The sequence below is a fragment of the Argentina silus genome (genome assembly GCF_951799395.1).
Source record: "Argentina silus genome assembly, contig: scaffold_600, whole genome shotgun sequence".
Taxonomy (NCBI): domain Eukaryota; kingdom Metazoa; phylum Chordata; class Actinopteri; order Argentiniformes; family Argentinidae; genus Argentina; species Argentina silus.
This window is the reverse complement of record NW_028152728.1, coordinates 57-12,500: the sequence shown is the minus strand read 5'-3', so window position 1 is coordinate 12,500 and position 12,444 is coordinate 57. Positions and strand designations below refer to the sequence as shown.

The window sequence follows — 12,444 nt, the reverse complement described above, 5'->3', positions numbered from 1 at the left end:
ACACGCACACACACACACACACACATACACACACACACGCACACACACAGACAAATCAAACCAAATCAAAATCAAATCTTTTTGAATCTGCTCCAACAATCAATAAATCAACAATCAATAATATAGTAATAATAAAGCAATGACAGTAGTAGTGCAAACGACAGACACACACACACACACACACACACACACACACACACACACACACACACACACACACACACACACACACACACACACACAACTTGGTTTGGGTACCGAAGTTCGGTTCCTAATCACCTCGATACAAGTAGAACATTTTTACATTTACATTTTTTACATTACAAATAATTGGCTACCAAATATATACACACACACACACACACACACACACACACACACACACACACACACACACACAGACACACACCACAAGGTTCTATCAGCCAACAGCAATGCCAGCTCCTCTTTCCAGTGTTCCTACCATTGAATAAGCAAATCAGAAACTGCAGAGTTGTTCATTAACTCCGAGTGTTATCCTGGTTCTCTGTTAAATTAGCATATGGACACAGAGTGCTCTCAAACTCACAGAGCTCACTCTGAATCATTCTAACTTCATAACGGCAGCCACCATCTTGATAGAATACCTCCTTGCAGGAATGAGACAACATCTCACTCTCAACTATATTTGGCAAAAATCTAATTGATTATCCAGCTTGTTCTTGATCAGCGAGTGGATGTGTCATTTATTGAATCTTTATTTCTAGATTTAGATAGATTAGATTAGAATGTTTCCCCGGAAACACACTGAGACCAAGGCCTCTTTTGCAGGTGCACCCTGTCCACAGTATTCAATTCAATTCAGTTCAATACAGAAATCAGTACGTCCTATAAAACCACAATATATTTGGAGGGAGGTCCGAGGAGGTCCTGAATCAACACTCTAAATTGTCCAAGCCGCACCAGAACATCCAACTGACGTTCTCTGCAGATTGTTCCAGCAGTGAGGAGCACCACAACTAAAAGTGGATTTACCCAAATCGGTGGAGACCCAAGAACCTCAATAGCTAACGAAAAAGATAAAGCTCATATACCTATACCATATACTCATATACCTATATACCTATACTCATATACCTATACCATATACTCATATACCTATATACCTATACCATATACCTATACCATATACTCATATACCTATATACCTATACCATATACTCATATACCTATATACCTATACCATATACTCATATACCTATACCATATACCTATACCATATACTCATATACCTATATACCTATACCATATACTCATATACCTATATACCTATACCATATACTCATATACCTATACCATATACTCATATACCTATATACCTATATACCTATACCATATACTCATATACCTATATACCTATACTATATACTCATATACCTATACCATATACCTATACCATATACTCATATACCTATATACCTATACCATATACTCATATACCTATACCATATACCTATACCATATACTCATATACCTATACCATATACTCATATACCTATACCATATACCTATATACCTATACCATATACTCATATACCTATACCATATACCTATACCATATACTCATATACCTATATACCTATACCATATACTCATATACCTATATACCTATACCATATACTCATATACCTATACCATATACTCATATACCTATACCATATACTCATATACCATATACCATATACTCATATACCTATACCATATACCTATACCATATACTCATATACCATATACCTATACCATATACTCATATACCATATACTCATATACCTATACCATATACTCATATACCATATACTCATATACCATATACTCATATACCTATACCATATACTCATATACCATATACTCATATACCTATATACCTATACCATATACCTATACCATATACTCATATACCTATACCATATACTCATATACCTATACCATATACCTATACCATATACTCATATACCATATACCTATACCACATACTCATATACCATATACTCATATACCATATACTCATATACCTATACCATATACTCATATACCATATACTCATATACCTATACCATAATACTATATACCTATATACCTATACCATATACTCATATACCTATATACCTATACCATATACCTATACCATATACTCATATACCATATACTCATATACCTATACCATATACTCATATACCATATACTCATATACCATATACTCATATACCTATACCATATACTCATATACCATATACTCATATACCTATATACCTATACCATATACCTATACCATATACTCATATACCTATACCATATACTCATATACCTATACCATATACTCATATACCTATACCATATACCTATACCATATACTCATATACCATATACCTATACCACATACTCATATACCATATACTCATATACCATATACTCATATACCATATACTCATATACCTATACCATATACTCATATACCTATACCATAATACTATATACCTATATACCTATACCATATACTCATATACCTATATACCTATACCATATACTCATATACCTATACCATATACTCATATACCTATACCATATACCTATACTCATATACCTATACTCATATACCTATACCATATACTCATATACCTATACTCATATACCTATACCATATACTCATATACCATATACTCATATACCTATACCATATACTCATATACCATATACTCATATACCATATACTCATATACCTATATACCTATACCATATACCTATACCATATACTCATATACCTATACCATATACTCATATACCTATACCATATACTCATATACCTATACCATATACCTATACCATATACTCATATACCATATACCTATACCACATACTCATATACCATATACTCATATACCATATACTCATATACCATATACTCATATACCTATACCATATACTCATATACCTATACCATAATACTATATACCTATATACCTATACCATATACTCATATACCTATATACCTATACCATATACTCATATACCTATACCATATACTCATATACCTATACCATATACCTATACTCATATACCTATACTCATATACCTATACCATATACTCATATACCTATACTCATATACCTATACCATATACTCATATACCATATACTCATATACCTATACCATATACCTATACCATATACTCATATACCTTATATAACCTCAAGAGTTAAACAATGAGGTTAGGTAGGCCGGGAGTTCATGCAGGAGGGCTTTATACACAAAACGGGAGTAATGAAGAGATCTACAGGACTTTAACGAGGTCGTAAACGATCCCACCCGAGCAGCGCAGGTTCACGCTACGTTGAACATATCGCACGTGATCGGAATTAACATTTCATGAACGACACAGAAACGTTAGTCGCTACATGCCGTGTGCAACACTGTAACACCAGGATGAATCAGAGCCGGGTGTCGAGGTTGAAGGAGAGCAGTTAGCAGATAGCAGCTTGGGTGAGGGACTGTGGCATGATTATTTAGTTTGAAATATTTAGGCAAGGGACAGTGTGGTCCTCTGTGGCTCAGTTGGTAGAGCATGGCGCTAACAACGCTGAGGTTGTGGGTTTGATTCCTGCTGGGACCATATATACTGAAAAGTGTATGCACTCACTGCAATGTGTTGCTTTTGATAAAAGCGTCAGATAAATGGCGAGATTATTACGTTTTAAATCACCAGGGTCTCAACACACTTAACTTAATAACAGGACTGCAGGGTTTAGAGTGGGTGGTAATGTTGTTAACAGGACTGCAGGATTTAGAGTGGGTGGTAATGTTGTTAACAGGACTGCAGGATTTAGAGTGGGTGGTAATGTTGTTAACAGGACTGCAGGGTTTAGAGTGGGTGGTAATGTTGTTAACAGGACTGCAGGGTTTAGAGTGGGTGGTAATGTTGTTAACAGGACTGCAGGGTTTAGAGAGGATGTTAACAGGACTGCAGGGTTTAGAGTGGGTGGTAATGTTTTTAACAGGACTGCAGGGTTTAGAGTGGGTGGTAATGTTGTTAACAGGACTGCAGGGTTTAGAGAGGATGTTAACAGGACTGCAGGGTTTAGAGTGGGTGGTAATGTTGTTAACAGGACTGCAGGGTTTAGAGTGGGTGGTAATGTTGTTAACAGGACTGCAGGGTTTAGAGAGGATGTTAACAGGACTGCAGGGTTTAGAGTGGGTGGTAATGTTGTTAACAGGACTGCAGGGTTTAGAGAGGATGTTAACAGGACTGCAGGGTTTAGAGTGGGTGGTAATGTTGTTAACAGGACTGCAGGGTTTAGAGTGGGTGGTAATGTTGTTAACAGGACTGCAGGGTTTAGAGAGGATGTTAACAGGACTGCAGGGTTTAGAGTGGGTGGCTGGTGTTGTTAACAGTCTGGTGAGACACAGAGACAGGTTTTCACTCCTAGATGTGCTTTGACTTGCAGAAAGCGGGATACTGCACTTGTAGTTATGCACATCTCTGGAGTTTTCAGCACTTTTACAGACTGTTTTCAGCACTTTTACAGACTGTTTTCAGAACAATATCACAATATGCTCCTTTCTTTCTTTTCTTTCTTTCTTTCTTCTTTTTTTTTTTTATAATATTGAATATTAACCCAACCCTCATGCGGACTGATCTATTTTTTTTCAAGTTTATTTATTTATTTAGTTTTAAGGTGTATCACCAGGGTCTCAACACACTATACATCATATCAAAACAAAACACATGACATAAATAAAAGCATCTACGTGGGGGACATCAACATATCGACATGGGGAAGTATGGCAGTAGGGAGAGGAAGTTGCTACAGATACAGATCTAAAATGGTGGGTCTTGATGTTAGATTTAAAAGAGGTAACAGTCTCTGACCCCCTAACAAGGTCAGGCAGCCTATTCCACAGAAGTGGTGCTGGATAAGAAAGAGCCCTGCCTCCAGCTGTTTTCTTCTTGACGTGGGGGACGACAAGAAATCCAGCATCTTTAGATCTGAGGGGGAGAGTGGGTTGGTAGGAGTTGAACAGATCCGCTGCTAAATAGTCTGGTGCAACTGTTAAGGGCTTTATCTGTTAAAAGCAAGACTTTGAAGTCTGTGCGCTGTTTTACTGGTAGCCAATGCAATGATTACACAATTTCTTAGTTTTGCAATATTGCATCGGTGGAAATAATCATGTGTTCCTAATGTGAGCGTCCAATGAAAGGTCAATGATAATACCAAGATTTTATACTGTGTTTTTTGGAGAAACTAGACATTCCTCTAAATTGTGCACAACTTCTGTGAAATTCAACCTCAGATTTCTTGGACCGATGACTAACAATTCAGTTTTATCAGAGTTGAAGAGGAGGAGGTATTGGGCCGTCCATAATTGAATGTCAGTCACACAGACCTCCAGGACAGGAAGTGACATGCCAGGTTTCATTACAACGTAATGTTGCGTATCATCTGCATAGCAATGAAAATGGACACCATGACGACGGATTGTATTACCTCAGGGTAATAAAACCCTAACCCTAACCCTAACCCTAGGGGTAGCAGTGGTAGGATCAGCCTTTAGTAAGAGTTTGAGACAAGAGACTGACACCAAATCATCCACGCTTAGACAATAACAAACTAAACAATTCCTCATCCCTCTCTCCTCACCCCTACCCTCCTGTTCATCCATGATGACGGATTGTATTACCTAGTGGTACAGTAGCCTATATAGGGGAAAAGGTAGTGGTCCCAAAACAGAGCCTTGTGGAACACCATAACTGACAGTCCAATGTTCTAATCAATCACCACGGATGTGTACAAATGTGTATCTGTTAGTGAGATACACATTTGATACACAGAGCTGACCCACGGATTCCAGTTTCAAGTTTCAAGTTTCTCCAGTCTCCGTGACAGAATTAGGTTATTGACCCTACCAAATGCAGCAAAGTCAGGCGGTTGACTCAAGTCAGGCAGTAGTAGGGGGCCGCAGATTAGCTCATGAAGAACGGGGAGATGGAGAGAGACCATTGTTTTAACATCAAGGTATTTAAATGGGGACCAACTCGCGTTTGAACAAATATCCTTAACTACTGTCATAATGTTTTGTTGTAGTCATCATGTGAAGCTGTCATTTGGGCAACGAAACCCGTCACAACGCTGAGAAACGGGTGACGTGATTTAGCAGGATTTTAACTTAAATAGGTGACGTGATTTAGCAGGATTTTAACTTAAATAGGCTGTGAGATTTATGAGGTTTATGAAACCTACATTTTTATAGAGACATCATATATGTGCACACACACACACACACACACACACACATACACACACACATACACATACATACACACACACACACAATTCAAACCTCTGTGTGTCTTACTGTGTATGTCTTCCCTGTTTACAGTTTAGAAGCTCTCTCACTTTCTATCCTTCTGTCTCTCACTCTCACAGACACTCACAGACACTCACAGACACTCACAGACACTCACAGACACTCACACACACATACACAAAAAACACACCCTCCCAACAGAACTCATTATCCATGCATGAGAGGCTGCACACACTCTCACAACACCTAGAACAGAACAGAACAGAACAGAACAGAACACACACACACACACACACACACACACACACACACACACACACACACACACACACAAACACAAACACCTGGGTACCAAGGCACGCAGGACAAGGAGAGAGGGAGAGGAGAGGCAGGAGGATTGTGAGGGGTGAGAACAGATGTGAGATAAAGAGGTGTGTGTGTGTGTGTGTGTGTGTGTGTGTGTGTGTACGCGCGTGCGCGCGCCCCAAAGGTCTTTTGTTTTCTCTCTTAAACTTGTTTAAATCGCTTTTCTCCTCTCCCATCCCCCTATCCTCTCACCTGCGCCCTCTCCCCATCACTCTGTCTCTTTTCCCTCCCTCCCTCCCTCCCTCCCTCCCTCCCTCCCTCTATTTTGCCCTCTGTTGCTGACATCTTCATATCTACGCCTCTTTAATTTCCCTCCTCCTCTCTTTCTACTCCCTCCTTCCTTCTCTTCACCTGTCCTCCCTCTCTCACGTCTTCTTACCTCCCCCTCTCCCCCCCATCTCCCTCTCCTCCCCCTCTCCCTCTACCCCCGCCTCCTCCCCTCCTCCCCTCCTCCCCCCCCCCCCCCTCCAGACACCTTCGCCAGCAAGGTGGCGGCCATCCAGGACCAGTACGCCGACGCCTCCATCGGCAACGTGACGGGCAGCAACGCCGTCAACGTCTTCCTGGGTATCGGCGTGGCGTGGACCATCGCCGCCGTCTTCTGGCGTTCCCAGGGCAAGCCCTTCCTGGTGGACCCGGGGTCGCTAGCCTTCTCCGTCACGCTGTTCACGGTGATGGCGTGCCTGTGCGTGTGCGCCCTCATCTACCGCCGGCGCCCCTCGGTGGCCGGGGGAGAGCTGGGCGGGCCGCGGACTGTCAAGTTGGCCACGTCGGCCATATTCTTCTCCATGTGGCTGGTGTACATCCTGCTGTCCTCCCTGGAGGCTTACTGCCACATCCCCCGCTTCTAGAAGGGGGAGGAGGGGCGGGGAGGGGAGAGGGGGAGGAGGGGAGGGGAGAGGGGGAGGGAGAGAGAGGGAAGGAGGGTGGGAGGGAGGGAGGAGAACGAGAGGAAGGGGGAGGCTTACTGCCACATCCCCAGCTTCTAGAAGGGGGGGGGGCAAGGGGGAGGAGGGGAGGGGAGGGGAGAGGGGGAGGGAGAGAGAGGGAAGGAGGGTGGGAGGGAGGGAGGAGAACGAGAGGAAGGGGGCGGCTTACTGCCACATCCCTAGTTTCTCGAAGGGGGAGGAGGGGAGGGGAGAGGGGGAGGGAGAAGAGAGGGAAGGAGGAAGGAGAACGAGAGGAAGGGGGCGGCTTACTGCTGCCTCCCTAGTTTCTACGAGGGGGGGGGGTATAGGGAAGAAAAGAAGGGGAGAGAGAGGATAGAGAAAAGGGATAGAGGGAGAAACCCAGGAGACATAGATGGGAGAGGGAGAGGGAGAGGGAGGGGAGAGACAGGGTGGAGGGAAAGAAGGGGGAGGAGGATAGAGAAGAAGGAAGAGACAGGGTAGAAGAGAAGATGGATAGAAGAATTTGAGGAGAAATAAAAGTAAAGAGCGGACTAAGATATGACGAGAGAGAGAGAGAGAGAGAGAGAGAGAGAAATACATAACGCAAGGTTGAGAGATTCAAGGTGTCCCCTCCTTTACTGGCTCTCTCTCTCTCTCTCTCTCTCTCTCTCTCTCTCTCTCTCTTTCTTCTTCGACTGTCGAGGACATGAACCCCAACATCTCCATAACAACTCAGCCCCCAACCTCCACCCCCCTCAGCCCCCCACCTTCACCCCTTCAACCCCCAACCTCCACCCCCCTCAGCCCCCAACCTCCACCCCCCTCAACCCCCCACCTTCACCCCTTCAACCCCCAACCTCCACCCCCCTCAGCCCCCAACCTCCACCCCCCTCAACCCCCCACCTTCACCCCTTCAACCCCCAACCTCCACCCCCCTCAACCCCTAACCTCCACCCCCCACAGCCCCCAACCTCCACCCCCCTCAGCCCCCAACCTCCACCCCCCTCAACCCCCCACCTTCACCCCTTCAACCCCCAACCTCCACCCCCCTCAACCCCTAACCTCCACCCCCCTCAGCCCCCAACCTCCACCCCCCTCAACCACTATTCTACTAACGTTCTAGAACTTCCACCCAGGATTCGACTAACGTTCTAGAACTGTCAACCAGGATTCTACTAACATTCTAGAACCTTCACCCAGGATTATACTAACGTTCTAGAACTGTCAACCAGGATTCACCTAACATTCTAGAACCTTCACCCAGGATTCTACTAATGTTCTAGAACTTCCACCCAATATTCTACTCATGTTCTGGAACTTCCAGCCAGGATTCTACTAACACTCTAGAACCTTCACCCAGGATTCTACTGATGTTCTAGAACTCCCAGCCAGGATTCTACTGACATTCTAGAACTGACACACAATGTTACACTCGCGTTCTATAACTTCCAAACAGGATTCTACTACTAACATTCTAGAACTTTCATTATAGATTCTCTTCCCCCTCTCTCCTCTTTATCTTCCTCCTCCTCCCCCTTTCCTCTCCTCCTTCTCGTGCAGTGCAATGTACCAGTGCAATTCACTCCTCTCCTAGGGTAGGGTGTTATGTTGTCTTAACGTTGTGATAACCGCCATAGTTGAAGACTTACCTTGCTCTGCGACCTCGCTACTATTGAGCCAATCCCCAGCCTCCGTTCACCTAACGAAGATCCTCCCTTTTTTTTTTCTACTCCTTTTCAATGGTGTCAAGTGTTGGTGTCGTTATCGTAAAATTGTAAACAAACAAAAAAAGACAATAATAGAGATAAAGGATAAGAGATAATATGAATATGATTATTTTATGGAGAAAACATCACATACAGTATGTTTCTAAGGACTGGAGATTGGAATTAAGACATTGGATCAGTGGTGTGAAAAGACTATGGAACCTACATGTCTGGTCTGAAACATACATGTCTGGTCTGAAACATACGTCTGATCTGAAACATACATGTCTGATATGAAACATATATGTTTGTAACACGGTATACATGTATGAAACACGGTGAGACATGTCACTGGTGAACATTCTGCTGGCGATGACATCATTAGAATCCCAGAGCGACCAACGAGGTTCTAAACTCACATGATCACGCCATTATGACCAAACAGGAAGTGACGTCACGCCAAGAGACAGGACACAAGGTGGACACAGGAAGTGTCGTGGACCAAACGGACAAAACACACTTGATCAAGCAAAGGACCAATCAAAACGGAGGATTAATAGGTCGATGATAAAGATGATGATGATGATGCAGGACTAAACTATATCCATACATAACTAACTGTACGTTATCGCGCGTGAGAGACGTTTTGATGTGTGTGAGTTGAAAAACAGAGAAAGTTTCATGTTGACTTTGTAAAGTCTTGCTCCTGGTAGAATGGCTTCCCCTTCAGGGGTCAGTTTGCCCAAAGCTTTGCAGCTTAATAAGTAGTACTGAATTTCTCCTGACAATCCAACCGCAAAGCCACAAGGGAATAACAATTATAAAATCGATCATCGTCATTTTGCTGATCAAGTCTGTTTGTGAAAGAACAAAATTCATGAGCTGGAGAACTTTGCTGCTCTAGGGGAGAAGAGAACTGGGATTTTTTTCATCGGAGTTAAAGTACTGCTTCAGACGCAAAGCTTTTGGTAAACGAATGCCCGTTAATTCCCATTGGTTGAACACGACCTCCACCACTTCACACACCGTCTAGTCAACAGTCCCAGCCTGTCCCCTGAATATGACATCACAGTGTGTTACCTTGAATATGACGTGACATCTGTCCCCTGAATATGACATCACAGTGTGTTACCTTGAATATGACGTGACGTCTGTCCCCTGAATATGACATCACAGTGTGTGTTACCCTGAATATGACGTGACGTCAGTCCCGTGAATATGACATCATCCAACTCTGTCCGCGTCGTCGCTGACCCTTGTAGATGATGAACCCTCGAAAGCGTCGCAGGTCTGAGAGAGCAGCTGATTGGTCGAAACAGTGGAGTTGAGGTTTTACGTAGAGACCAGTGATTGGTTCCCCAGCCAGGAAGCTGAGAAGTAAGGCATGCGTTGTTGTATTCATGACATAGCAGCACAAATAGCCCAGCCCAGCCCAGCCCAGCTTATATTAGCCCAGCCCAGCCCAGCCCAGCCCAGCTTATATTAGCCCAGCCCAGCCCAGCTCAGCCCAGCCCAGTCCAGCTTATATTAGCCCAGCCCAGCCCAGCCCAGCTCAGCCCAGCCCAGCCCAGCTCAGCTCAGCCCAGCCCAGCCCAGCCCAGCCTAGCCCAGCCCAGCCCAGCCCAGCTCAGCCCAGCCCAGCCCAGCCCAGCCCAGCCCAGCCCAGCCCAGCTCAGCCCAGCCCAGTCCAGCTTATATTAGCCCAGCCCAGCCCAGCCCAGCTCAGCCCAGCCCAGCCCAGCTCAGCTCAGCCCAGCCCAGCCCAGCCCAGCCCAGCCCAGCCCAGTCCAGCTTATATTAGCCCAGCCCAGCCCAGCTCAGCCCAGCCCAGCCCAGCCCAGCGCAGCCCAGCCCAGCCCAGTCCAGTCCAGCCCCACCACCCCACCCCCACCCCACCCCTACCCCAGCCCAGCCCAGCCCAGCCCAGTCCACCCCACCCCTACCCCCACCTCACCCCACCCCTACCCCAGCCCACCCCACCCCTACCCCACCCCCACCTCACCCCACCCCTACCCCAGCCCAGCCCAGCCCAGCCCAGCCCAGCCCAGCCCAGCCCAGCCCAGCCCAGCCCAGCCCAGCCCAGCCCAGCCTAGCCCAGCGCGCAGCATTTAGCTGGCAGTGTGTTTAGAATGCGTGGGGTGTTGAAGCCACACCAGGGTTGGAGACGTGACGGAGAGCAGGGAGGGGGGAGGAGACAGATTTAGTCCCTGTGTTGACGTCTGGCTATAGAAACCCTCTCCAGCGTCTCCAGGACAAGAAAAGAAAGTACACCGATCGTATTTTTAGTCTCTCCTGTTGCTTAGCGACGATCTCTGAGAGCCATTGTCTTCCTGTCGGAGTGTCTGCTGCTGGTGTTAAGAATGTGTGTGTGTGTGTGTGTGTGTGTGTGTGTGTGTGTGTGTGTGTGTGTGTGTGTTTGTGTTGTAATCTCCTTATAAGGTCCACCCCTGTCTTTGCCTGGCACCAGCCCAATCAGGCTTAATGAATTAGAGTGCCAACCTGGCCACAAACGAAAAGCCGGGAAATTGGATTCTCTGTCTGAGTGTGTTTGTGTTTGTGTTTGTGTTTGTGTGTGTGCGTGTGTGTGTGTGTGTGTGTGTGTGTGTGTGTGTGTGTGTGTGTGTGTGTTTGTGTGTATGTGTATGTGTGTGCGTGTGAGTTTGTGTGTGTGTGTGTGCGTGTGTGTGCGTGTGTGTGTGTGTGTGTGTGTGTGTGTGTGTGTGTGTGTGTGTGTGTGTGTGTGTGTCGCTGTGTTAATTGTTTACCTGGTTCGTCTCACTCAGTGTGGGCATGTAGTCTGGGCATGCCCGAGAAACAGGGTATTATGGGAAATAGAACTCAGTAGGTGTGTGTATGTGTGTGTGTGTGTGTGTGTGTGTTGTTGCTGAATACTCTACACACACCTGTCTTGACAGGATTACCTGCTTAAATGGATCAGATAAAGACTTGGAATAGATGGTGGTGATTCGCTTTAGCAAATGGACTGTGTGTGTGTGTGTGTGTGTGTGTGTGTGTGTGTGTGTGTGTGTGTGTGTGTGTGTGTGTGTGTGTGTGTGTCTGTGCGTGCCCTCTTGTTCTCTCTGCCTGTTGGACACAGAGTCAGGGCAGTCACTCTCGGACTCTCCACTTGATGTGATTGGATC

General features: G+C 45.2%; 1 protein-coding gene across 1 annotated transcript in view; it reads left to right on the top strand.

Moving 5' to 3' along the window:
• Positions 1 to 7,556, top strand: part of LOC310824655 (sodium/calcium exchanger 1-like) — a gene marked incomplete at its 3' end in the record, with an annotated part of 11,167 nt that extends 3,611 nt beyond the window's left edge. Inside the window, exon 5 of the mRNA XM_083697909.1 lies at positions 7,177 to 7,556. Within this exon, the coding sequence (XP_083554035.1) occupies positions 7,177 to 7,556 (380 nt within the window). The remainder of the gene's footprint in view (positions 1 to 7,176) is intronic.
• Between the last annotated feature and the right edge of the window lie 4,888 nt (positions 7,557 to 12,444).